The sequence below is a fragment of the Jatropha curcas genome, chromosome 8 (assembly GCF_041381405.1).
Source record: "Jatropha curcas cultivar XTBG-Jc1 chromosome 8, XTBG_Jcur_1.0, whole genome shotgun sequence".
NCBI lineage: Eukaryota > Viridiplantae > Streptophyta > Magnoliopsida > Malpighiales > Euphorbiaceae > Jatropha > Jatropha curcas.
This window is the reverse complement of record NC_143158.1, coordinates 7645512-7671172: the sequence shown is the minus strand read 5'-3', so window position 1 is coordinate 7671172 and position 25661 is coordinate 7645512. Positions and strand designations below refer to the sequence as shown.

Genomic DNA, 25661 nt, shown 5'->3' with positions numbered 1-25661 from the left:
GAAGCTTTCAAGATGATTTTTGATGTATTATCGCATATTCCAAAACACAGTAAAATTGAAAATAAAGGAAAATCCTTATTCATACAAGTTAAGAACACTTCCCTCAAAAGTTGCAGATTTTTTTTTTTTTTCCTGATGGGCTACATTTGCCGGTTCATAATCATTGAATGTATTTAGGGATTTCACCTTTTCTCAAGATGGAGAGAGAATATTCAGCAGTGTCAATAAGGTCATCAATATTGTGCAGAGATCTCTCCTCGGATGCCAACATGAAGATGGCACGAACTTCAGCCTTCTTAGCCAACCTCGCAGCTAAATTAAGAGGCAAACTTGGAGAATTCAGACTGCGCAATATTTGTCGATAAAGAGAGAGAACACGTCCTCTATTCCTAGCCAAGTCTTCAGCTGTTGCCCATATCAGACCTTTTGCCATCACTAAGCAGTAAACTGATCAAATGAATGAGAATAATACTTGTCAAACAAAAGGAAGCAATTCCATCAGACAGTCATGCACCACAAATTATAAGCATTAAACTATAATTTGGCTGCTAGGAAATAACAATGTCATCATCTAAAGCAGCTCAGATAGACATCCCAGGGCCAAAAGGGGAAAAAGAAAAAAGAAAAACAAGCATATGAATATAAAGTTTTATAGTTACAGATCAATTATTGGGCCTCAAAAAATATTGGGCACAGAAGTAAAATTATGAAAAGAAAAGGTTTAATATGGGTTTCGGGAGCTTTACACTTGCCCAAGCCCTAGTGCCGGTCTGGCCCAAGGTGGTCGTAACACCAACATTTTAATAAACCAAAGTGAGAAGACACTTCCCTTGTCCCCTTCCCCCAATACACACCCCATCCAAAATATATAAATAAATAAATAAACGCCAAAAATAATAAAAACAACAACAACAAGAGAAAAAAGAAAAAAGACAATTGTCCAACTATTAATTAAAGCAAATAAATAGCATATCATGTGTGAACAGCATACATAGTATGGATTAAAACTACATTTGCAACACCAAGTATAGCAGTAAACCCATTATCAAAGCAACGAATGTAACAAAAGGGATTAAATAACCGAGATAACAGGTAGACACGATTTCTAATACTCTGAAAATAATAAAAAGAAAACCATAAATTATCAACTTAGAATGGCTGAAAACAAGAAGAAGTTGATCCTTTCCATGTTTCCCAAAAAAAAAAAAAAAAAAAAAAAACCAATGTTTGGTGTTTCATCTTTCATTAACTGGATTACAGTCAATTAGTTCACAACTGAATATGCAAACACCAAAGATTCCATAACAAGGGTGTCTGTTCAACTAACAGCAGAGTTTTTCAAAATGGACCAATAAGTGGCAGTGGTTTAAAATCTTGAATTATGCAGTAGAGCTGCATTGTAGTTCTTCTATACAAACCTGGAAAATATATTCGTGCATCTAAAGATCTAAGGATTCAAATGCCTGAATGAGAAATAAGAAAGCAGTCATGTTTACATGCATGTTGAAGCACCACATCAAGAAAAATGGATTCACATAGTCTCACCTTCATAAATATATGTTCTCCTACAGAACTGGTGTATTTCAAAATAAACAAGAAACAGTTTTATCTTCCCCTGTACACGAAATGAAAGGAAAGAAATTAGATAAAAAGAAATTGAAAAGGAATTTTACAATTACTCATTTGGTAACACCAAAACATAATTGGAAAAGTGCAATCTTTGCACACTTCCAAGTGCTACAACATCTTCAAAACAAGTTATAATTAGGGATGGCAGTAGGACGGGTACCCGCCAGAAATAAACTACCCGAGCCCGCTCCCGAATCCGTTATCATTTTAAGTGCCCGAATCCATTAAGGAATAAACCAATAATACCCAGACCCATCCCAATCCATTTAGAATTACCCGCATACTACCCGAACCCATTTAAATACCCATTTAATCACAAATTTATTCAATCCAGAAAATCCAAACCCGCATGGAACCCGAATCTGAACATGAAGTGCAACAAAACAATATATAAAATAAGCATTAAAATTCAACTTCAAAATAATAAAATAATTTAACATGTAATATTCTTTTTGAGAAGGAAAGTTGCAATTTCATTAACTGCTTAAAACATTGTGTCCTATTACAAAATCTAAGATAGGTTGTGGACAATCCTCCACCCAAACACGCAAGTCATCATCTAAAACTAAAGCTAACTTTGCCAGTTGGTGTGCTGGCGTATTGCAAAGTCTATTAATATAAGACAATTTAAAAGAAATAAAACTAGAGGCTAGAATCTTAGCATTCCAATATCTTGTTCCCATCTTAGTAGCAGGAAAGGTCTGGGCAGCAAATTGTCGAACATTTGTGAGGCAGTCAGATTCGATCTCCACTCTAGCAAAAGACTAACATGTAGTATTCTAAAACAACAATACATAATAATATTAAAATAGAACAAAAGAATTGATATTCAACCTAAATAATTAATTCAAACCAATATCTCAATTAAACAATTTAACAATCAAACATCTATTAGAATTCAATAAAATCGTTTAAAATATTATAATACTAAACTACAACAAATTATCATAGAATGAGAACTAAATTCATATAAATCATAATAAAAAGTATCTCAATAAAAAAAATTACTGAATTAAAAAATACATTAAAACAGAACAACATTACAATAAAAACACAAGAAATTTTACATATACATAATTCTTGAACTCTACTTTTTCAAGAACCAAGATTGCAAGGATTAACAATCAACATCATCTTCTTCCACACAAAAAAACATTCGACTTCCCGCATGAACAAGAATCTGAAAAATAAATAAGAACAAGAACTCCACTATCCAAGTCAGAAAAAATTTCAGCCCTATATAAAATCACAAAATACTAATCTCATATATATATAAAACTTTAGCAGCAGAAAACCAAACTTTATTAACAAAACAATTCTCACTATATGACAATTATTTGCAAATAATCTCATTTCTCAGTGTCTCTACACAATCTTAATCATTATTAACAAACCAAACATGTCAGATTTCACTCATATAGCCACGAATTGGCTTATATTCACCATCCTTTTGCCTTTTAATATATATGTTTTCAACAAATAAAACATGCAGAAAACCCACAAACGAAAAAATAAAACAATAAATATATATCTCTAGGCTGAACCCACAAATTAAGTCAACAATATATTCAACAATTCCTCCTCTGTCTGTAATATATATATTTATATATTGAAAAAAAAAAAGAATAAGGGAAAGGGACGAAGCAAAAAAAAAAAAAAAACTATGAACGAAATAAAAATAATTAAGATCGAACCTGGCTCTTGTACACTTGAAGAGCACGACTGCTGCGGAAGCGACGGGAGGTATAAAGAAAGACTGGCTGTAGAAGGAGAGAACGAGAGCAGCGCAGGGACAGGGAGGGAGGAGAAACACTTGACTTTCAGATTTGAGAGATCATTTTGTTTGTATCGTCCTTGGCTAAAACGACGTAGTTTTGTTTGTGGATTCATTTAAACCTCCTGCATCAATACTACGTCGTTTTGATGGTAAAATAGTTATTATTATTATTATGATTATTATAGCTATTAATTAAAACGCGATAATTATATTTCAATATTATAGTAATTGTAATAATAATAATATTAAGTAAAGTGTTAAATTTAATACTTTTTCATTAGAGAATATACTTAATAGGTTATAATTAATTATATGGTTGTTGTAATCCTTAATCTATATACACTAGATTTCTAGATATAATTATACTAATATATATATTAATTGACACTAATAAAAAAAAGAGGACATTTAATTAAAATTCAATTATAATTATGTTTATAAGTTCACTGGTGATATTTTATATGAGTCATATTTTAATTTATTAAAATTATATCTAGATTTCATATTTAACACGGATTATATTTTAAATTAAAATCTAATTATAATTATTATTAGAAGTTCACTAATGATGTTGATAAGTAGCTTTAAAAAAAATTAATTATAACATTATTAGCATTCTATTCAATTAACAACCTTTTATTTTAATAAATTTCATAATTACCAAAATATAAAAAATTCAATTAAATTACTAAGACATGACATGAATACTATAATTTTGTTTAATATATTTTATAAAAAAAAATTAAAATTATTAAGCTATTATAATTTAATGTACATAATTTTATTAAAATTTTTCTTATGAATAAGATTACGTTACTATCCAATAATATTTTATTCATTAATAAGTATTTAAAATATAAATAACTATAGTTACAGGTGATATATATTTATGTATATTTTTTATCTAAAAATGTTAAGTAAATTGGTGGTAAGGTAGCATAATTCTTATAGAGGTCATGGGTTTGATTCTGTTAATCATAATAAAAATTTTGCCTTAAATCAAATAGGTAACCTGGAGGGAACCCATCCCAAACCCATTTACTATTGGGTACTTACCCGACCTCATGAACCCATGAACCCGAATTCGATCCGAACATTGCGACTCATTATAACATCACCCAGGCACCCTGACTCAGTAATTTAAATATATTGTCACCCTAATTGCGAAATGTTTTATCTTTCCCTTTTCCTTCTCCTTCTCCATCAGTCTCTTCTTCTTCATTATCCTCCGTTCTTAACTTTCATCTCGTTAAGCAAACCATGGGTAACCTCTCTTTCCTCGACTCTTCCCCTTTTGCAAAGCTCTTTGATTCATGCGTCAAATCCCAATTTGCCAGTGACACACGTCACATACATGCACACATCATCAAAAGCCAGTTCACAACTGAAGTTTCCATACAGAATAGGCTTATTGATTCTTATGGCAAGTGTGGTTGTTTGGATGATGTGCACAAGGTGTTTGATAAAATGCCCGAGAGGAATACGTTTACCTGGAACTCCATTTTTTAGTACCTTGATGAAATCTGGTTTTATTCATGAGGGAGCGTGGTTATTTTCATCCATGCCTCATCCTGACCAGTGCTCTTGGAATTTAATCAATGCTGCTTTGCATAGCATGATCAGATTGGAGAAGCTTTGATTGTTTTGTCCGGATGCATGGGAGGGCTTCGTGCTTAATGAGTATTCATTTGGTAGTGGTCTAAGTGCTTGTGCAGGGTTAAAGGACCTAAAAACGGGTAGGCAAATTCATTGTTTAATGTTGAAATCTCAGTTCTCATGGGATGTTTATATACGGTCTGTGCTTATTGGTATGTGTTCCAAATGTAGGATTATGGATTATGCTCAAAGGACTTTTGATGGGATGAAGGAGAGGAATGTCCAAAGACCGGCATACAAAGATAGATGCCATGGATGGAGAATTCGTAAGTCAGTGTTATGTGCAGCGAGAGTTTTTCAATTGATTAGAGTTGGAGAAGGAGGAGAAGGAATTGGGAAATTAGAGATTTTTCTATGTTAGGTTTATGAAAAACGGTGTGTTTTGCTTGATTTTAGAGGCTTGGGTTAACTATTTAGGTGGGACCCACGTTATTACTATTAATGTTGTAAAACTCTAGCCTATTTTGTATTTAGGGTTACTAAGTTAGGATGCGGGACGAAGGTCGGTTTAGCATATTATTGAACAAGTCGCAGAGGCTCCGAGTATTTTTGTAGATTAAGCAAAAAAATCTTAGGTACACTCAAATGTACCATATTCTCCTTCTAAAAATGAATCTCTCTAAATTTATGAAAAAAATACTTATAGAAAATAATATTTCACTCCATATATCAAATATCAATAGAAATTTTCATTTTTCACTCCCTTCTGAATCTTTACACGTTATAGGTGGAGTATTATCATTGGTAGTCCATAGACGCTGTTCTAAACTGAGAATATCTGAAATGAAATCGGTAGGTCTTAAGATTTTAAGGACAATGCTCACAAACAATACGTGTTGCATTCAAGTTCTTATACAATAAATAGCAAATTGTATAGAAATATATAACTGAACCCAGGCCAAGAAGAACTACAATAACGAGAGACCAAAAAGAAAATGGCAACAACTTCTGGATGCCTAATCAAACAATTACATTAAAAAAAATATTTTTTTTTTTTCAATTTGGCTTGATATCAAGGAAATAAACTAATAAAACAAAATATTTTAATTTCATTCCTTTTTACAATTTGAACCGGTGGTTTTGGGACTATAATCAGAGTACAAACCATAAAGAATATCACTAAAGATCGCAAAATTAAATGCACTCACTTGAAGGTCTTGAAATTGATGATAATTGCAAATTAATCAAATTTTAATTTAAAGTTAAACTTTGTATCACCTACTTTTACTTGTGATTTATTAGAATTATATTTTCATTTTACAATTTATAATTAAAAGAAAAATTCATCCCTTATAAGCTCAAACTCAAATTCAAGTTCAATAAGCATACTCAAGTTTAGCTTGTTAAACTTATTAAATAGTATCTAACAAACTTTTTTCGAATTGATTTTAAGTACTTCACATACCAATTTGGCATACCTTGAGTGGTGGTAGACAAGCAGTTGTTTATAAATAGTCAAAGCGCAAATAGCGTTCTTCCATGACCAAATCTATAACACCTGTTATTTCTCTTTCTCTAATTAACACAAACAGAAAAACACCATATTTAGAAAACACAATAAAACATGAACATTTTCAGAAAAGAGAGGTTAAAATGTCAACAATGGCAGATGAATGCTTTTCAGTGTCTCAAGACTGTGAAAAACTCAAAAAATCATTTGATGGTTTTCTTTTAGGTCCATTAATTTTTTTTTTTTTTTTTTATCTAGAAAATGAATTAAGTAAATAAATAAGAATGTTCTCTGATATTACGTTACATGATGTGTTGTTGACTGCAGGATGGGGAATAGATAGGGGTGCAATTATATCAATATTGGGCAATCGAAGTGCAGCTCAACGCAAGTTAATTCGTGAAGCTTATGCGCAAACATATAAAGAGGATCTTCTGAAAGCATTGGAAAAAGGATTATCAGGTGACTTTGAGGTTAGTATATTATCTTCTTAAACATCCTCAGGCTTTTCAAGGTCTACAGGCGTTTAACATACTTGATATGGTTAATTAAAAAATACATCTTCAAGTATTGGAAATAACCCTAAGGGAAGAGAAATTAAATTAAGAGTAGATCCATAGATTTATCTTGAAAACGAGAGCAAAATAATCCTAAGAATTGAGCCTATAAAAGGGCAACAAAAAATAAAATTTAATACTAAAAAAAAAAGGCAAGGACTTGCTGAAGCGACAATTATATAGTTCTTTTTTAATGATTATTTATTAAATTACAGGACAGAGTTATTCAAAATTTTTAACTCTAATTAAGATTATTACTGGTTTTGGCATATAACTAATAACTCTAAAGGGGAACCTATGGATTATGGTTTCGTTGGCAACGTAAGCTGGGCATGTAGGAAGAGCCCCCGGGTTTAGTCCCCACTAAACACACTTGTGGGGAGGAGTAAAAAAAAAAAAAAAAGAACTCTAAAGGGCAAACCGTTTGCATCCTCAAATTTGACCTGATACAATAGTTAGTCTCTACTGCTTCAAAAGTGCATCATTACAGGAAGAATGATTTTTAGCGACTGAATAATCCGTTGCTAAAAAAGAAAATTCGGTTGCTAATAATATTTAGCGACCAATTAGAGACTAAAAAAAAAGTAGTTAATATGCTTGTTGCTAAAAATTTTAGTGATCGTATTGTAATCGGTCACTAAATTAGCGACCAAATTAGAGGAGAAAGAAGGAGACACGCTAAATGATTGCAGATATAAGAGAAAATTTTAGAGATTTGAGAGGTTTTAATAGGATAAAATCTAGAAAATTATGAGATTCATTCATGCAGGAAAGCATTTTTAACCTTTTTCCTTATAATTAATGGTTAAAATCACATTAATTCAAACCAAAGAAATAAATACTTAAGTTCTCTAAACATTAGATACTAAATAATACATTTTTGAAGCAGTAGGGAAATAAGAATTAATCCCAATAAAAAAACTACTTCAAAATTTCCAATTTGAATTTTTTATTAGATTTAATTTAATTAAATTGTTTTGATTAAAATAATTATATAGAGGATAGTGCTACTGTGGACATTGGATCCTGCTGAGAGGGATGCATCATTTGCCAATGAAATTACAAGGAAAAAGAATGGAAGTTATTATGTGATAATGGAAATTGCTTGTGCAAGAACTTCAGATGAATTGCTTTTGGCAAGAAAAGCATATCTAAATCGTTTTAATAAATCTCTTGAAGAAGATCTTGCTTGTCACACAACTGGAGATTTTCGCAAGGTAATAACTAATATTTATCTTTGTTTTTTGATTGTAATATTACTTTGAACGTGAGACTATTCTTGTTTGTTTCAGGATTCTTGGCTGCCCCATAAAATATTTGTCTATTATTTTTATTAATCAAGAAGCTCAAATGTTCGAAATAAACATCGTATGAGTTTAACCTTCCTCTTGAATCACTAGGTTGGTGAAAATTTTTGTGATTAAGAGGATTCGGACTCAAGATCTTGCACTTCTCACGTTAGTGATAAAATCAACCAGATCACGTTTGATTGTCACATCTTTGCGAATTTTAGTTGTTAGCCAATTAGTCTATGATTTGATTATCTATTTGATTTACTTGAAAGTTCATTTAAAACTTTTATGTCATTACTCATTAAAACCTCTTTTTTGTTTAATTAAAGAATTGTTATTTGGCCTAATGTATAAATTTGACCTAGAATTTTAGCCAGATTAGCTTTATGACCCCTAAATTTCGTGAGGGTCAATCATGACTATATACTTTCACATTTTACTGACAATTACGTCTCCTACTAAAGTAAAATATCTTTATAGGGGTTTGATCATGACTCTATATTTTTTCACATTTCATTTTGGCGAGTGACATAGTTATTACTGAAATGTGAAAGTACATCGTCATGATGAGTTCGCTGTAAAATTTAGGGGACTACAAAGATAATCGCTGAAAGATCAAGATAAAATTTATGGATTAGCCATTGTTATTTATGATTGTTAGTATTGTTCTACAGCTTTTGGTGCCTTTGGTAACTGCATATCGTTATGAGGGAGGTGAAGTGAATATGGGTCTAGCAAAATCAGAAGCTAAGATTCTTCATGAGAAAATTTCAAAAAAAGCTTTTAGTGCTGAAGAGCTCACAAGCATTTTGAGTACCAGAAGCAAAGCACAAATTAATGCAACACTTAACTGCTACAATGATCAATTTGGGAATTCCATTAACAAGGTATTCATTTCTCTATTTGCATTCAAAAATTTCTAAATAAAGGTCTAAAAGTAGACGCTAATATCTAGTGGTGTGCAAAATTACCAACCAAATGGAATCAAGAACCAAACCAAACTATTTTGTTTTGGTTCAGTCAACTATTTGGTTTGAATCAATCGTTTAGAAATTTATCGGTTGGACTTAAACCAAATCGATATGACAAAAATCAACTAAAATCAATTGAATTGACTAATTCAGTTCGGATACCAATTTTGGCCTATTGCAGGATCTGAGGAGTAAGGAGAATGAAGAGTATCTTGCATTGCTGAGAGCCACCATCAAGTGTTTAAAGTGTCCAGAGAAATACTTCGAGAAAGTTCTTCGACTTTCCATGAAAGGGATAGGAACAGATGAAGAAACTCTTACTAGAGTTGTAGTTACAAGAGCTGATGTTGATATGAAACGCATCAAAGAAGAGTATTATAAAAGGAATAGTGTAACTTTAGAGGATGCCATAAAGGGAGACACTTCTTTTGATTATGCAAAGATGCTTTTAACGTTAATTGGACATGAAAACAATTGATCATGTCCAAAATAAGGTTTTAATGGTATATGTACTTTGAGCAAATCATTTACTTAGACCTCGTCTGTCTATATTTCTCCTACTCATATTCAGGAATTTGTAGAAAACCGTAATACTTCAGTTTGTAATAGTTCCATGTGGAATTGCTAATTTAAACCTTTTCTATTTTGCAGACTAAATATGGCTCTACAGTTTGGATCTTCGGTTAATATTTTTTTCTATCACGCGACTATGAAATGAGTAGTTAATTGACTTGGGGTCTTTTTAAAAATAATGGGTATGATTGTCAAAAAAAAAAAAATTAAAAGATAAACGTTAAACGTTAAAAGGCTAAATATTAGAGTAATTAATGTTTCATCAAAAGCTCCCTCAACTTCTGAAATCTATTATAATAGCCACATTATCTGCAATTAATGGAGATAAAATTTTGACTTAATTAAAATATTATTAGCTATGTTAGCAATCGCTGCAATTACTAAGTTTTGACTTGGTAAAATGACTACTGAGGGTATAGCTATGTTCATATGATGTACAATGTATATTGAGGCCATTAACCTCAATTTTTATAATTTTGCGCTATCTATTTTTTATATTCGAATTATCTTTAAGAGGGTTTTTGATATTTCACTATTATTTAACAGAAAATTTAACCATTCTAGCTTATAATATAACAAAAGTAAGTTTTCAGTATTTGACATTACATTCCCAAGAAAGCTAAATTCATGAATTCATATATATAAAGAAATGAATCGGATAAATCCACAAAATGTTTTCATGGATTAAATTCCGTTGATCCAAACGAGTTCTTAAACTCTAAACCTGTCCTTTGTATTATATGCTTTGAACTTCAATTTAGGGAGACAAATTATAATTGCAAACAGAGTTTATGATGACTGCGAAAGGCATCTACAGTATTATAATTATTAGGACGCAACTAGGACTTCCATAATTGGATGATACAAAAATCAGAGACAGGCTCAAAATCTACCTAAGCTCCAACAAAGTCATCTTTGCCATTTGCATCATCAACTGTATTGTATGTCTCATATTCGAAGTCCTCTTCAAGATTCTCCATACTTTTTCCAAAAACAAATGACTTTGTTTCCATCTACGTTGCACGAAAACTCCCTTTGGCTGCCGTTTCTGCATTTTGAAAACGTTTCCTGCACAGAAACGCATGGAAACTCCATGGAAATGTTTTGGACCCGTTCAATAAATGAGTAATTTGGAAACACTTTTCCCCACATTCCTGTTTCTTATATTTTTAAAAATACTGTTTCCCTGTGTCCGTTTCCGCTCCACGTTTCCAAGCTTCCACGTTTCTGTTTCCATGCAACATAGGTTCCCATTGTTGTGAAAGGCATTAGACCAAAAGCACGAGCTGTTTTGATCTCCCTAGCAAGCTTCCTCTGTGCCTTGCACTTATGCCAGTCTACAAAATGAACAATGAGACTGAGAGATACAAATAATCTTATCTCATAGATTCAATCAATTACAACATTTGAATTTGCACTCCATAATGCACATTACCTGGTTCCTCCTAATAATAATTCCAGCCTCTGTCGTGAATTTTGCAAGGAATCTAACATTCTGCACAAAAAAACTTTCCACTTAATTTAGATTCACACCACAATGTCAAGGATTAATTAGGGATAGTTACAAGTAGATTTTATGTTTAAAACTACCATTTTTGAAAAATGATTTTGAAAACTTATAGATATATCTATACAGGGATAACTGAATTGACTGTAAAGTTATTTTCCATGTCATTAATTGGTATCAAGCAATACTCATACAACATTTAGTGTTATAAAAGGCTTTTATACTTTTGGGGTAGATGAGGACTTGCCCAAATCTTTCAAGATGCCTATTTTAATGAGGTCAATTCCGCTTCTGTTAATTGGAGCTGTCAACGTCAAAGAGGATTGGAAAGAGCTGTCAAATACATAAACAGACATTATCTGAATGTTAGACGGAATTAAAACATACAGACTTCAAAAGGTATTATTAGAAATGCAGAGAGCGATTAGTTGTATTTCGATATATACAAGGACGTTATAGTAATTTTCTCATAATTAAATAACAAAATTTCACAGTGAAAATCTAGCTAGAAATTATTCCAAAACCAAAAGAATTAAACCCAACTCTAAATCTCATATTCACACATACAATGCATATATAATATATTCACAATTGCTTATGATTGTTTGCCACCTTATATGACTTAAAATTAAATTTAAGATAAATTAAAATTAGAATTAATATATTCAATATTTTAAATGATTATTATGCTCTCTCTCTCTCTCTCTTAATTTCACAGTACACCTTTTGCCTTCCTCAAGTTGTTCTTTTGACTCTATGTATGTGTTTGTACTCCACTATATATCAAACAGTGTGTGTGTTTGCATATCTAAAAAAAATCATACAAGAGAAGAAATAAAAATATAATTGCGTTTTGATATACTGAAGAAATAAACCATAAAAAAAGGTTCAGTCCAACATCTTGTTGAAAAATAAAAGCAAATCACAGCTAAAAATGAAGCAACAGTCAATCTATTTAACACCTAAAATTTAATGCTCAAAAGAATGAACAGACCCAATTGAGGATAGATTTGCTTCAAAGCATCTTGCAAGAATAAGACAAATGAATGAAGATATAAATATTTTTATGCCAATTTCACAAAAATGCAAGCCACATTTCTGCGACTTTGAAAAGCAACCTTTTTTATTGAAGAAATTTATTATCCAAGATAAATTTTGTCCTCAACTTCTCTTATTCAAAGTGTCACCAAGTTTTAATGAAAACAAGGAAAGTGGGTAGCTCTCATCACAAAATGTTTCACAAAACAAAATTTTCCTTATTAATAAACAACATCAAACAAACTTTTTGCTTACCTAAAAGATAAATTCAGAGCTCACGATCTTCAAGCATTCTATATCCAATTAGATTCTGTAAATTGAGTGCTTTTTCTGCAAGGGAAATCACAGTGCCCCAATGGACCACTATTTCCTCACTTTTATCTTCCTTCTCCTTTTGTGCAAAAGCCTTGATGATTTGTCACGCATATCGCACCTTCTTCCATGTGTTCGGCATTCTCCTTCAACTTCATATTCATAGTATCGACCAATATCTCAGTCCTTCGATCTGGCACCATTCCCTTAGACGTCATCTCCCCAAAGTAATGCAGAGCATCCTTGATTCTACCTTTGTCATAGAACCAATGAATCATGATAGTATAGGATCGCCGATCAGGTCCCAATCCATTTTTTTCCATCTCATTCCAAGTATTTCTTGCTCTTTCCTCACAATCCCAATCCATATACAATTTCAAGGTTAAGTTATATGTATCGCCATTGATTGCACATCCATTTCTCTTCATCCTTTCCAAAAACTCAGGAAGTTCCTCTGGTTTCTTCAATGCCTTGAGCAAGTAATTGAAAGTTATATTGTTTGGCATGCAACTCCCCTTCTTTTCCTGCATTTCATCCAAAAGCTCATAAACCTTCTCCATCCTCTGAATTTTGCAAAAATGCTTAATAAGCGAGTTGTAGGTAGCCACATTTGGTAAACAGCCCCGCTCATTCATTTCCTTGAAGACTTCCAAAGCCTCAGGAACCCTCTTCTTGAAACACAATGCATCAATAATACAATTGCAAATCACCACATCTGGTTTGCACTGTGTCTCCCACAATGCTCGATAGAGTTTCATTGCTGTACCTAACTTTCCCTTCTTGGTTAATGCTTTAATAAAAGTTCCATAAGTAAACAAATCTGGCTTGCATTTAGAGCCAATTATATCTTTCCAGAATCTCTTCGCCTCGTGTACATTTCCCAACACACACCAGCCATTCAGAACAATATTCATCGTCTTGATATCCAGGTCAAAGCTATTTCCCTCTGCATACAACAAAGTTTCTGCAATTTCTACATGCTTGTACCTACATAAACACATCAAAAGTTTCTGGAATGCGACCAAGCCAAGCTCTAGTCCTAAATCTCTCCTCTTATTGAAAACATTAATTGCCTCCTCTACCTTGTGTGCAGCTGCATACCTATTAACTAGAATTCTATACGTTTCCTCATTGACAAGTCCCTCTCTCTTAGACATTTCACCAAGCACTTGGGTCAATTCCTCAAACCGCCTCATTTTGCCAAGAATGTCAAGAATCTCGTTATAAACACTAGACCCAAGAAAAGCTTGGCCTCTTTTAGATGCCCAGTTGAAGAAAATAAAAGCCAGCTTCCAATCAGAATGGTGCCTCTTTAGTACATTCAAGATTAAATCCTCTGTCACTGTGGGGCTGCATTGAGTGAGAGCAAGCTCAATCTTCCTAGTTGCGCTTTCTCTATAATTCTTAAGGATGTTTTGAACATCGATAGCTACTTCACTTGTTGGTTTTGGTCCGAATTCAGTTACTAAGTGAGCATTTGCAGCTGAATGGACAAAGTGAAATGCAGTGGATTGGGAATTGGACTCCTGAAAGTAATTCTTCTCAGGATTTCGGTTATGTGGGATGTGAAGATAGTGAATGTAAAGAAGGGAAGAATAGTTTTCTGGAAATCTGAATTTACGGTAGAAGTGTTCCCAAGAAATGGTTTTCAATGGTTGGAATATTGGAGGCATATTGCAAATTTTCAGTAGGGGAAAAAAAAGGTGGCCCAACACTTCTTTAAATCAAAATCAGTACTTATCTCTTTCCCTTCTTCTCCAATTTTACTTTCTTTTGAAACAGAATGGAGAGAGAACTATAATAACCCAAATCAAAATCCTGAGAACAAAAGTAAAACTCAAAACTCAAAAATCTGGCTTGAACTACATCCCAAATCCAATAAAGAATTATGCCTACATGCAAAAGAACAACATTTAAGTGAATTAAGTTATTTCTTCCAAATTTCAAATGGTAATGTAAATACACAACTGCCAAAAAACTATAAAAAGAAAAAAGAAAGAAAGAAAGAAAGAAAAGCAAATCAGGAATAAAAATGAAGCTAAAACAAAGCTCTAAGACACTTAAATTCAAAACCCACAAAGATACAAACACACGATCAAAGAAGAAAGAAAGGTTTTTACATTAATGCCTTGATATTGCATTCTAAATGACTCGGTACATACTACCTCAATCTAATCCACAAGGTAAAAAACCAATAAGAACAATCTCGCAGACCCATTGAGCAAAAACCAATCACAACTGAAACAGATTACATATCGTTCATCTAATTAAGCAACTTCAATGTCAAGATCAGATAGTTAAAAATGGGAACCAAAATGATTAAAGCACATGACTTTCCAACATCAATTGCTGGGAATTTCATTAAGCAAACAACACGAATTGGCAAGGTGAGCACCAAAAGTTTAACATTAAATTAGTATCAAACCAGAAACAGCATTTGTAATCAAAAATTCCTATTGAATAAAACTGGAAACAAAGTGCTACCAAATCATCAACTTCGCTTTGGTCGTCGAGGAGGTAATCCGGTAAGTTTTAAGAGAATCTCTTCAACCCGACCAAAAGATTCCCTCCTCGAGGCAAAAGTATGCAGGGTAGTGAATGAAATCAAAAATAAAAGGAAACGGAGAGAAATAAAAAGAAAAAGGAAAAGAGTGAACTTACCAAAACTAAGTTATAATGGTTTCTACCATTCAGATTTTCCAGTATCGCTAGGAATAGCAGTGGGAGAAGTACCCGCTAGAAATCAACTATCCGAGCCTGAACTCGCTTATCTATTTAAGCACCTGAACCAGTCCTGATTCCGCTAAGGAATAAACCAAAAATACCAGAATCCGTTTAGAGTTACCCGCATACTACCCAAACCCGTTTAACCTTAAATTCAGTTCAATCCATTTGAAACCCGTATCTGAACCCAAAAATGTAACAGAAAATATATAAACAATGTATTGAAATTCAACCTGAAAATAATAAAATAATTCAACCTCAAATGGTTAAACAACATAATAATATTAAAATAGAAAAAAAAAATAAAAAGTCAACCTAAATAAATAATACATACAATCAAACCAATATCTCAATTAAACAATTTGACAATTAAAAATCCATTAAAATTCAATAATGACAATGATAATGACAAACTAAAAATCAATTAAAACATAATAATACTAAACTGGAACAAAGCAAGAATTAACAATTATAACATTGAACTAAATCCATATAAAGCATAACAAACTAATTCTCAAAAAAAAAAAAAAAAAAAAAGGTTACACAATTAAAAAGTGCATTAGAATAGAACAATACTATAACAAAAACACAATGAAATTTACATAATCATAATATTCTTAATACAAACATAATTTTTGAACTCCACTTTTCCAAGAACCAAGATTGCAAGGATTAACAATCAATATTATTATTATTATTATTATTATTATTATTATTATTATTATTATTATTATTATTATTATTATTATTATTATTATTATTATTATTATTATTATTATTATTATTTAAAAGACTTTGGATATCATAATGTAATTGATTCCTAGCCTAGTGGCAAAGGTGGTGTTCTGGTCCAAAGTTCAATTCTTGATATTGTAACATTTAATGTTTTTTCCTTTACAATGGCTTGTCTTGCCTCTAATGAAATTTCAAATTATAATAATTGTAAAAACAACAATAGTAGTGTAAAGTATTAAGTTCAATATTTTTAATAGGTGGCGGATTCTCTAGCCAACTTGGCTGTGTTGTCTGGTAACGGTCGACAAGTGTTCCACCAACCCCCTGCTTCGGTCCTTCATCTGCTTCGTAGTGACAGTCAAGGGGTCAGCTGGCCCAGTTTCATTCGTGCTCCTGGTTGAGTTCTGTTTTTTGTGGGGTACTCTCCTCCTTCACAATCATAATTAATTACAATCATTATAATCCTTAATTTAGGTGCAATTAAACATATATTATGATACTAAAAAAATACAATAAGAGGACATTTAATTAAGATTCAGTTATAATGCCTATAAATTCATTTTTAATATTTTATACGAGTTATATTTTAAATTATTATAATTTTAATTAGGTTTCATACTTTAAATTAAGATATAATTATATTTATCATTAGAAGTTTAGTATTTTTAATTTTAATTATAATCATTAACGTTATACTCAATTACTAATTTGTTTTAATTTTAATAAATTACATAATTACCAAATTACATAAAATTCATCTAAACTATTAAGACATAGAAATTATATATATAATTTTGTTTAATATATTTTATGTATAAAAAATTAAATTTAAACTATTAAAATGTTTCAATATTTAGTCTTCTCATTTAAATGAAAAGTGAGAGGTCTCGAGTGAGACATGTATAGCCTGCAGTATTATTTCGGCCCATTAGATCTCCAGTGAATTTAAAATAAGAGAATTTTATTTAATGAATAAAATAAAACAAATGTCTGAGTTTAAAAATCTCATTTCAAGTTAATTTTTTAAATAATTAAATAAAAGTTGTTTTTTTAAAATGGGCATATATATGAATATTGAAATACTCCGAATTTTTATTTTCGAAACTTTTGAATTTTTATTAAATCAAAAATCAGAAATTTTGGCCGTGTGGACTGCAATTGAAATGCAGTCTCAATTTGAGTCCAAATTTTTAAATTGGGCCCAAGCCCAAAAACATAATGTTCGGAACTTTCGATTGGACCACTTAAAATTTTCGATGAAATAAAATGGAACACTAATTGCTAATCGATTATAAATGTGTTTATATATATATAACTACTATATAAATTAATCAGCCTAAAATTAAATCTCTTTGCTATTAATATTTTATGTTTCTTGAATAAAGTGAGAAAAATATTACGGAACTGAACTAAACAATTAAAATAAATCAAATCGGACCTAAAAATCAGTTTAATTTGTCAAGAACCACACGAAGGATCCGAAAATCGATTGGAAAACTCGAAAACCAAACGAAACGAGACCAAATCACTGAATCGGACCGAACCAGTTCAAATCGAACCGGACCGGCCCATTTCTTTTCTTTTTCTTTCTTTTCTTCTTCTCCTCCTCCTTCAGTTGCGCGCCTCCTCCCTCATTCCTCTCCTTCCCGTTTGCCGGCCAAACAGCCATCGTTTCCGGCAAACAAGGACTCTAACCTCAAGAACTCGGCGAGACAATCGTTCCGGTGGCCTTGGTTTGTGTGATGAGAGCCTGAATCGAGAGAAATCACAACTGGAAGGCCGCGCCAGCGTGCGATGGAGTTTTCCAGCGAGATCAAGCAATTCCGGCGACGTCAGTGCAAGGGGTAGGGGTCGATCGAGTCGCCTTTTCCCTGTAAGTGTTTTCCCTCCGCTAATTCCGATTACAAAGCTTGAATGGCGAAACCACCATTAACGGCGACACCAAGCAACTGTCGGGTCCGATCCGGCTAGCTAGGGACTGATCTCGCTCAACTGACTTCAGAACCGGACTCCTAGCAGAAAAACGAGTCTAATGGTGTAAAGAGTGCTCAGTTTCGAGCAAGTTCGATTTTCCGACCACCATGCACGGCGGCGGCGGTCCGGCGAGGCCCCGGCGACACTCCGGCAAAGCTTCAAGAGTCAAAATGACCTCCTCTTTGCACGGATTTCGGAATCGTAATCCGATTTTCAATCGATATACTGTCAGACTCAATTCGCAATTTTTTGATAAATTTTGAATTTAATGAATTAATTGAGTATTTAAATGGATTAAATTGGATATTATTAAATGTAGTGCATGAATATTAGTATAATATTGATCATGAAAGAAGAATTTTAACTAATACTTATAGACGTTAATTGCCGGAATTTGGAAGAAGTATAAATAGAAGAAAATTATAATTTACGGTATAGATAAGTAATTTGTGATATTATGGAAATTAAAAATGAATTAGAGATAGGATTCACAAGTGCCTATGTATGTATGATGGATGACTAATAAATGATGGTTACGGTGGACGGGATTGTTTGATATGAATTGCCTGATGGATAAATTGTGTGTTGACATGCGGAAAAAAATATAAAATTGGGTAGTACGGATTATAGAGGAAATGTTGTCGAAATTTTCAATAGGAAGTACGATTAAAATGATTATTAATATTATTCGTATTATTATAAAATATAACTTAACAAATAACTAAACGTTTTATCTAAAGGCGATAAATTAGAATAAATAAGGAAATCCAATATATATCTATAAATATATATATATATATATATATATATATATATATATATATATATATATATATATATAGTTTAAATTAATAAGTGAATTAAATGACTGGTAACCAAAACTAATAAACGAATATGAAATAGAATCTTCAAATTTAAAATTCTTACTTAGAATTTTATTGTTTATTTTAGAGGTTTATAAAATTCCGAAATGCGAGGACAAAGGCTGGAAGCACGTGGCTAGAAAGGCAGTCCCCTTAGAGGACAATAAAGAACTGTGAGTAGTGTTAGATAACTAGTATCATCCACCTGCATTCATGCATTCACGGCTAAATGTTATCATGCATTATTTTGTTGAATTGCCATATTATGATGCACTATTTGTTGATATTAAAAATTGTTTGATTACTTGTGCTATGAACATACTATGCCTTGTTTGTGTGGAATTGGGATGAAGTGGACCACCATGGGTTTGTGAGGACGGTCTGTGTGATATGGATCCTGAATATGATATGATATGGAATTTGACCGTCAGCCGGGTAAATGGGAGATCGGCGCCCCCGTGTGCACCTGATGATATGGATTATATGGAAAATCACAGGATGGCTTCTTGTTGTTGCGCACCTAATAATCTAGATTTGATTGTAGCCCGCAGGGTGGCCTCCTGTTGTGAGCACTTGATGATCTAGATTGGATAGAGACCACTGAGTTGCCTCCTGTCGGTATATTAAAAAAAAAGAGAGAGAATGGAAAAACAATGAGAGGACTGGTCAGTGAGGATTAGACCAGTTGGCCGTATGGGGGTCGGCTCCCTGGTGCACATGTATGAGAGGGCCAGCCATGTGTGAGGACGGCTCGTTGGGGTTTCAGGTGGTGCCACTGACTAATTTCCACGTGATGTAATTACATGAAGGTCATAATAATTGTGATTGCTGTTATATTGCCATTTGTGTAACCAACTGCATGTTCATAAAATTAATCGGCGACCAGGTAAAAATATTTTTAGCATTTGTGTGATTGTGTGGGGTGAGAGGGTTATTTAACTCTACTCATTGAGTTTGGCGCTCACCCCTGCCTACCTATTTTTTTTAGGTAATAGAAGAAAGAAGAGTCCTATGGAATTAAAACAATAATTATCAAGAGCTGTTAGCGAATGAAATAATGAAGTAAATGTAAAAGTAGAGTTCCGCAATTATATTCCAGTTGGGTTGTAAATGAATAATAAAAGTTCATATTAAATATATGAACTGTATTAGTGATACATAATTGAAATAAATTATTGGGCCTGCATCCACAATTATGAATAAGAAATGAAGTTTGCATAATATATGCTTACTACAGGCTTCGGGGCCTTAAGCCCACCCAGGTCCTAGTGCCGGTCCGGTCCATGGAAATGGGTCGTGACAAATATATATACACAATATTTTATTTATCTAAAAAATAATATCGTCTCAGTACAATTTTTTTTATTTCCTGAGAAAACAATATAAGTTGACATTGTTCAAACATAAAAATATAAACCATAATTAGGGATCATGTCATGTTCCAAGAATTTCATTCCTTTCACAATTCCATAACCAACCAAACACGGTCTTGGGGTGTTCCTATTTATATATGCTTATTGATATTTCTTGTGGTCATGTTCATCTTCTAATGTGATGGCCTATAAAAATTTAATTTTGAGGTCTAAAAATGCATGCGATTACAGAAAATGGACAGTGAAATATGCAAACAGATTAGCAACTTTGAGATAACAACTACCATTTAGAATCCATTAATTTGCATCTCTAATACAAGAACTACAATATCATTATCACAATAATGAAACTAATAAATTTTCTGTTTGTATATATACAATTTATACATGATACAGATACTTAAAAGCTTATCTGCTGCAATTTTCGGCAGAAGACGATCTTTTAGACTCTAGAACTGAAAGCTTATCATTTACACATGCTGCTAATAAAATTTAATACACATTCTTCATGCATCAAACTCCAATCTATCGTTTGATCAAACTGAAAAACGTCTGGAGCAGCCAGGCCAATAATGATAATCAAACAGAAACGAGGGACTGAACTCATTTTTCTTCATCTTAAACCTAGCATCACCAAAAGCTCTTGATACAACTCTATCTGCGCTAGTTCTATACCAGTACATCAACAGACATTGCGTTAAAACTACATTCATATCTACAATTTAATATTAGAATTAAATGTAAGTTAGAAATTTAAAAATAAATAAATGAAACGCCAAACATGAGGTCTTTTTCTAGGAAAATATTCAAGATATTAAGCTAATGAAAACTGAGAAACAAAATTATTAAGTGAATCCTTGACAATAACTAAAAGCATTTGACACCCTGATGTCCAAGAAGAAAAATATTTAGATACAAAATGCCAATAATGTTTTCTTATATTATCTACCTTCAGTTTATATCCTAAAGATAGAATGGACAAGCAAGGCGCTTCTGCATTCCTGAATGATCAAATACATCAGCCGCAAAGTAGGCAATATATATCTAAGATGGTTGAAAGAAAAAATCTCTATTCAATAGGGCTTCTTCCTATACATATGAATTCCATTGGACCCAAAAATGATACATTGGAAGAATACTCATCTTTGATCGAACAATAGTTTAGTGCATTCACAAAATGAGACAATTTGCCAATAATTGTGTTTACTTTTGCATACAAAGATTTGTAGTGGCCCAGTGGATTGAGCCCAATTGAGTAGCCTGCGGTTCCTGGATCATTGGCTGATCTCCTTGATGTTAGGAACAGCAACCTGTCTTTCAATTCAAACCAAGCTTCATCCTTTAAAGCGAAGTATCAATACATAATCAAAGCTTTCTCACAAAACTGGTTTGCTTCCTGTCTTTCAGCAAAACCAAATTTCTTGAATTGCAAACCGGAGTTAGAAAACCATCTACCAATCTGAATAACTTGATCATAGTACATGCTTTCAGTTTCAAGCCAAAAAGCAGTGAACTCAACTTGATTAAGCTTGAACTAGATTTTAGTCCCCTTTATACATGTGTAATTTCATTCCAAAATGAACCACTTCAATCGCTTTTCTCCCATATAAATAACTGGTAAAAAATCTTAAGTTAGAACTCCCCTAACAATCTGCAATCACCAATCTCTCTTAACCTTTCAGTGCAAAACTTCAAGAAACTGTAAATTTCATCCTTTTGGCGGTGATTTCTGTCATTGTTAACAAAGACATGAACTTTGTTTTTAATTTCAATCCAACTACAACCTGGAACCCTGTTCAATCCTTTCTCCATCATTTGTTTCCTCATTATCGACACATTCTGCCATCTGCCAGCAGCAGAATAGGCATTTGACAGCATTACGTATGATGACACGTCTTTAGGATTTAAAGCCAGGATGTTCTTTGCCACTAAGTCACCCAATTCCATATTTGAGTGGATACGGCAGCCTCCAAGCAATGCTTTCCAGAACCCAATTCCTGGATCAAAAGGCAAGTCATGAAGAAGCCTCTCAGCCTCTTTCAAATGACCAACCCGAGAGAATAAATCAACTATACATGCATAATGTTCAGGTTTTAATACATTGGGTTCCTCGACCCTTATTTGATTGAAGTAATAATAACCCTTGTCAACAAGACCAGCATGATCACAAGCCCATAAAAGACCAAGAATTGTAACACTGTTAGGTCTCAGACCTGCTGCTCTCATCCTTTCAAAGAAAATTACAGCATCCTCACCTCTTCCATTCTGTGCAAAACCACATATCACAGCATTCCAAGAGACAATATTCGTATTAGGAAGTTCATTGAAAACCAAGAGACCGTCTTGCATGCATCCACATTTTGCATAAAAGCTAACCAAAGAATTGCCAACAAAAACATTAAAGTTGCACGAGGACTTAATAGCAATAGCATGAAAACTTTTTCCCATTCCAAGTGCCGCTATATTTGAAGCTGCACTAATTACACAAGGAAACGACGATTCGTTAGGCATCATCCCTTCCCTCAGCATCTCTACAAAAAGATTTACAGATTCTTCATTACAACCCATCTGGCTACATCCACCAATTATTGCATTCCACGACACAACATTTCTTTCGGGCATTTCTTTGAAACACTGAAGAGCATTCCCAATTTTTCCTTTCTTCAAATACCCATGCATCAAAGTTGTATAAGAGACAACATTTGGGTTCTGAATATCGTCAAAAGCTTTCCTAGCTTCATCAATTGAACTCAATTTGGCATAGAAATTTAGCATTGCGCTACCTACAAATACAATGGAGTAAAGACCCATCTTGATTGCAGATGCATGAAATTGCTTACCTAAATGAAAATTTTGTATTGTAGTTGAAGACTGAATTAAAGACGCAAAAGTGAACTGATTCGGCCTAATATTCAGGCAAATCATTCTTGAGAACAAATAGACAGCTTCTTTATATCGGTTTTGCCTACAAAACCGCCCAATTAAAGCTGTCGCTGAAATGACATCTAACTCAGGCGTTTCATCGAACGGTTCATCTGCATTCGACATATTGCTTGAATTCGAGAACCAGAGAGGGGAAAGTTCTGGTTTATGTGAACAAATGCGTGCTTTATGTTCCATGCGATCTAAACTGTGTATCTTTCTTCGTAGATTTGGAGAAAGAGAACATCTATAAAAAATGAATTTCATTTGTGATATTCTTTGGCGGGTCTTTTTACCGTATTAGCTCTGAGCGACTTTGATCACTGCACCCAAAAAGGATAGAGGTTCAGGTTAGGCTTTAAGCGAATTTGATGGTCCTGCAGACCAAACGCAGTCTATTTTCAAAAACTAAGTATGAAAGGAAAAACTATGTTTAGTTTTTACTGTTTGCTTGGGAGCATTGGTAGAATAGAAACAGTTTGGGCACAAAAACATGTACCAGCTTCATGTATATTGAGACGGTTTTACAAGAGTGGGTGTGGGTTGGCTGCTACACTATTTGCATGGGACTTGGTTAGGTGGTGGAGGATGTGCTTTTGAGGGAGTTATGAGTGGCTTCATTGGAGGCCGTTTGATTAGATTGGGTTGGATATTCAGAGAATGTTACTCCCTAGAGCTAATCCAGATACCATATAAACAAAGAAAAATTCAGAAATGACTTAATGATTTTATTGAGAAACTGAACTAAATTTACATACAAGAGTAACAATTAATATCTCCTAAAATAGAGGAGATTTATTTGAATTTAAACACGCAGAAAATCTGTAATAGAAACCAAAATCAAAGAATAGAAAATCAGTATCTCTACACCAAAGCTGTGGCAGGTCAAGGACACATGTGCTAATACTTAGTTGGTTGAAGGGTAAAGGAAACACTTGAGCATATGGAGATTGCTATGCAAGCATTTAGATATTCTTTTTCAGATTATTCTTATTTTTAGTCTTTACTTAATTAATGATTGTAGAACTCTACTTAATGAGGTCAATTTGCTATCACTTTTGTTTGCCAAGAAATCAACGAATCAGTGTGTTCATTCTCTAGCAAGAGCTAATTCTGTGTCTGGTTTAGTGAAGTGAGGTCCTGTTCCTCCATTAGTTATTCAATATGAACTTTTTAGTCAAAAACCTCATAACTTGTAAAAAATAGTTCAAATAGCCATTTATTTGGCTGAAGAGGGTGCGTGAAGCACACACAATCAACAAAAAAAAAAAAAATTCTATTTTTCAAATCAATATTAACATACTGAGAGGAAAAATCATTACTTTGAAGTCTCTACTGCTCTCGAAATTTCTATTTTTCAAATCAATATTGACCTACTGACAAGAAAAGCCATTATTTTGAAGTCCCCAATGCCTTCCCCACAACAGCATCTTGAATCCTTCACATGATAAAATCAATTTTAAGTATCTATACAGAATATATCATAGCAGACTCTCTTGAATTGAGAAGGCATAAATCATGAAAAACAAAGAGAGATTATGAAAAGCAAAAAGGTTTGAGAAGTTGAAGTTATGATATTGAGTTATTTCTTCGTTTTGGAGAAGGTGGATTATTTGATATAGAAGACATGGAAAATAAATTGCAGTTCATAAAGAAAAAAATAAATTAGTTTGCCATGAAAGATGTTTTCAGATGTGGACCGGATGAAACAAGAAAGAGAATGAGATTGTTAGAAAGAGGTCATAATAGAGATTTTTCGAGGTTTCCATGTGACAAGTGGCTTGCTTGGCAAATATTCTAGCCCCTGCCCGATAATTAAGCTACTACATAATAGAAACTGGATCCAGCACATGCAGGATCATTTTTCGAGTTTGCCGCGTTATCCAAAAACACTTAATTATAAAAATTTTACAAATTAAAATACTCAATCGATATTATTTTCTATTAAAATATCAAAATAAAATAAAATATCAAAAAAAAAAAAGTGAAAATTCAGATACTAAAATATAATTTAGAGATAAATTTTATTAGTTTTGCTTTTTGCGTCTTTCAATTTTACTGGATACGGCTTCTATTTCGATTTTGCTTTTTGCCTCTTTCGACCAACGCTGATTGGTTTTTCCTTTGCCATTATTCATTATTAACTAGTGCGAGCTAGGTTTATCGTATTTTAATTATTTGATTTGATTTATTTATCATGTCTTTCCACAGTCTTTTGGCATGCTCATTTCTATTTTGCCCCTTAAAAACCAAAAATTAACTTTATGGGCCAATTTCCTCCATAACTTATCAAAAGAGGCTGTTTTGT

The 25661-nt window shown here is 32.8% G+C and overlaps 4 protein-coding genes and 1 long non-coding RNA gene across 6 annotated transcripts; 2 read left to right on the top strand and 3 right to left on the bottom strand.

Moving 5' to 3' along the window:
* Positions 1 to 3477, bottom strand: LOC105643971 (COMPLEX 1 LYR-like protein). 2 transcript variants are annotated; one of them, XM_012229213.4, is made up of 3 exons: positions 3324 to 3477; positions 1546 to 1615; positions 1 to 447 (listed from the first exon to the last, which is right to left on the bottom strand). In XM_012229213.4, exon 3 carries the CDS (start codon positions 431 to 433, stop codon positions 161 to 163), a length of 273 nt encoding a protein of 90 aa, XP_012084603.1. In that variant the 5' UTR covers positions 434 to 447; positions 1546 to 1615; positions 3324 to 3477; the 3' UTR covers positions 1 to 160. The 2 variants fall into 2 exon arrangements, with proteins under 2 accessions (XP_012084603.1, XP_020538847.1); XM_020683188.3 differs by having other exon boundaries at positions 1 to 435.
* Positions 3478 to 4448: 971 nt separating this feature from the next.
* Positions 4449 to 5761, top strand: LOC110010533 (uncharacterized). Its single transcript, XR_002285526.3, has 2 exons — positions 4449 to 5142; positions 5234 to 5761. It is a non-coding gene; the product is annotated as an uncharacterized LOC110010533 (long non-coding RNA).
* Positions 5762 to 6615: 854 nt separating this feature from the next.
* Positions 6616 to 9989, top strand: LOC105643969 (annexin Gh1). The gene is made up of 5 exons (XM_020683186.3): positions 6616 to 6737; positions 6840 to 6985; positions 8068 to 8286; positions 9036 to 9248; positions 9514 to 9989. The coding sequence occupies exons 1-5, from the start codon at positions 6656 to 6658 to the stop codon at positions 9808 to 9810; spliced, it is 957 nt and encodes a 318-aa protein (XP_020538845.1). The 5' UTR covers positions 6616 to 6655; the 3' UTR covers positions 9811 to 9989.
* A 523-nt stretch (positions 9990 to 10512) lies between these two features.
* Positions 10513 to 15560, bottom strand: LOC105643968 (putative pentatricopeptide repeat-containing protein At3g15200). Its single transcript, XM_089725352.1, is given in 6 exon segments — positions 10513 to 11242; positions 11341 to 11400; positions 11660 to 11745; positions 12706 to 12875; positions 12878 to 14654; positions 15424 to 15560. Coding segments are annotated over 2 exon segments (1620 nt in total). The 5' UTR covers positions 14436 to 14654; positions 15424 to 15560; the 3' UTR covers positions 10513 to 11242; positions 11341 to 11400; positions 11660 to 11745; positions 12706 to 12813.
* Positions 15561 to 21322: 5762 nt separating this feature from the next.
* Positions 21323 to 24217, bottom strand: LOC105643967 (pentatricopeptide repeat-containing protein At5g42450, mitochondrial). Its single transcript, XM_020683177.3, has 2 exons — positions 23798 to 24217; positions 21323 to 23676 (listed from the first exon to the last, which is right to left on the bottom strand). Exon 2 carries the CDS (start codon positions 23618 to 23620, stop codon positions 22064 to 22066), a length of 1557 nt encoding a protein of 518 aa, XP_020538836.1. The 5' UTR covers positions 23621 to 23676; positions 23798 to 24217; the 3' UTR covers positions 21323 to 22063.
* Positions 24218 to 25661: the final 1444 nt, after the last annotated feature.

Bases quoted from the DNA above. Each gene is read 5' to 3' on its own strand.
- LOC105643969 (XM_020683186.3), top strand. From the start codon at position 6,656: ATGTCAACAATGGCAGATGAATGCTTTTCAGTGTCTCAAGACTGTGAA. The intron at 6,738-6,839 runs GTCCATTAATTT...TGTTGACTGCAG, and splicing joins ATTTGATGGTTTTCTTTTAG to GATGGGGAATAGATAGGGGT. The intron at 6,986-8,067 runs GTTAGTATATTA...ATAATTATATAG, and splicing joins GATTATCAGGTGACTTTGAG to AGGATAGTGCTACTGTGGAC.
- LOC105643967 (XM_020683177.3), bottom strand. From the start codon at position 23,620: ATGAAATTCATTTTTTATAGATGTTCTCTTTCTCCAAATCTACGAAGA.
- LOC105643971 (XM_012229213.4), bottom strand. From the start codon at position 433: ATGGCAAAAGGTCTGATATGGGCAACAGCTGAAGACTTGGCTAGGAAT.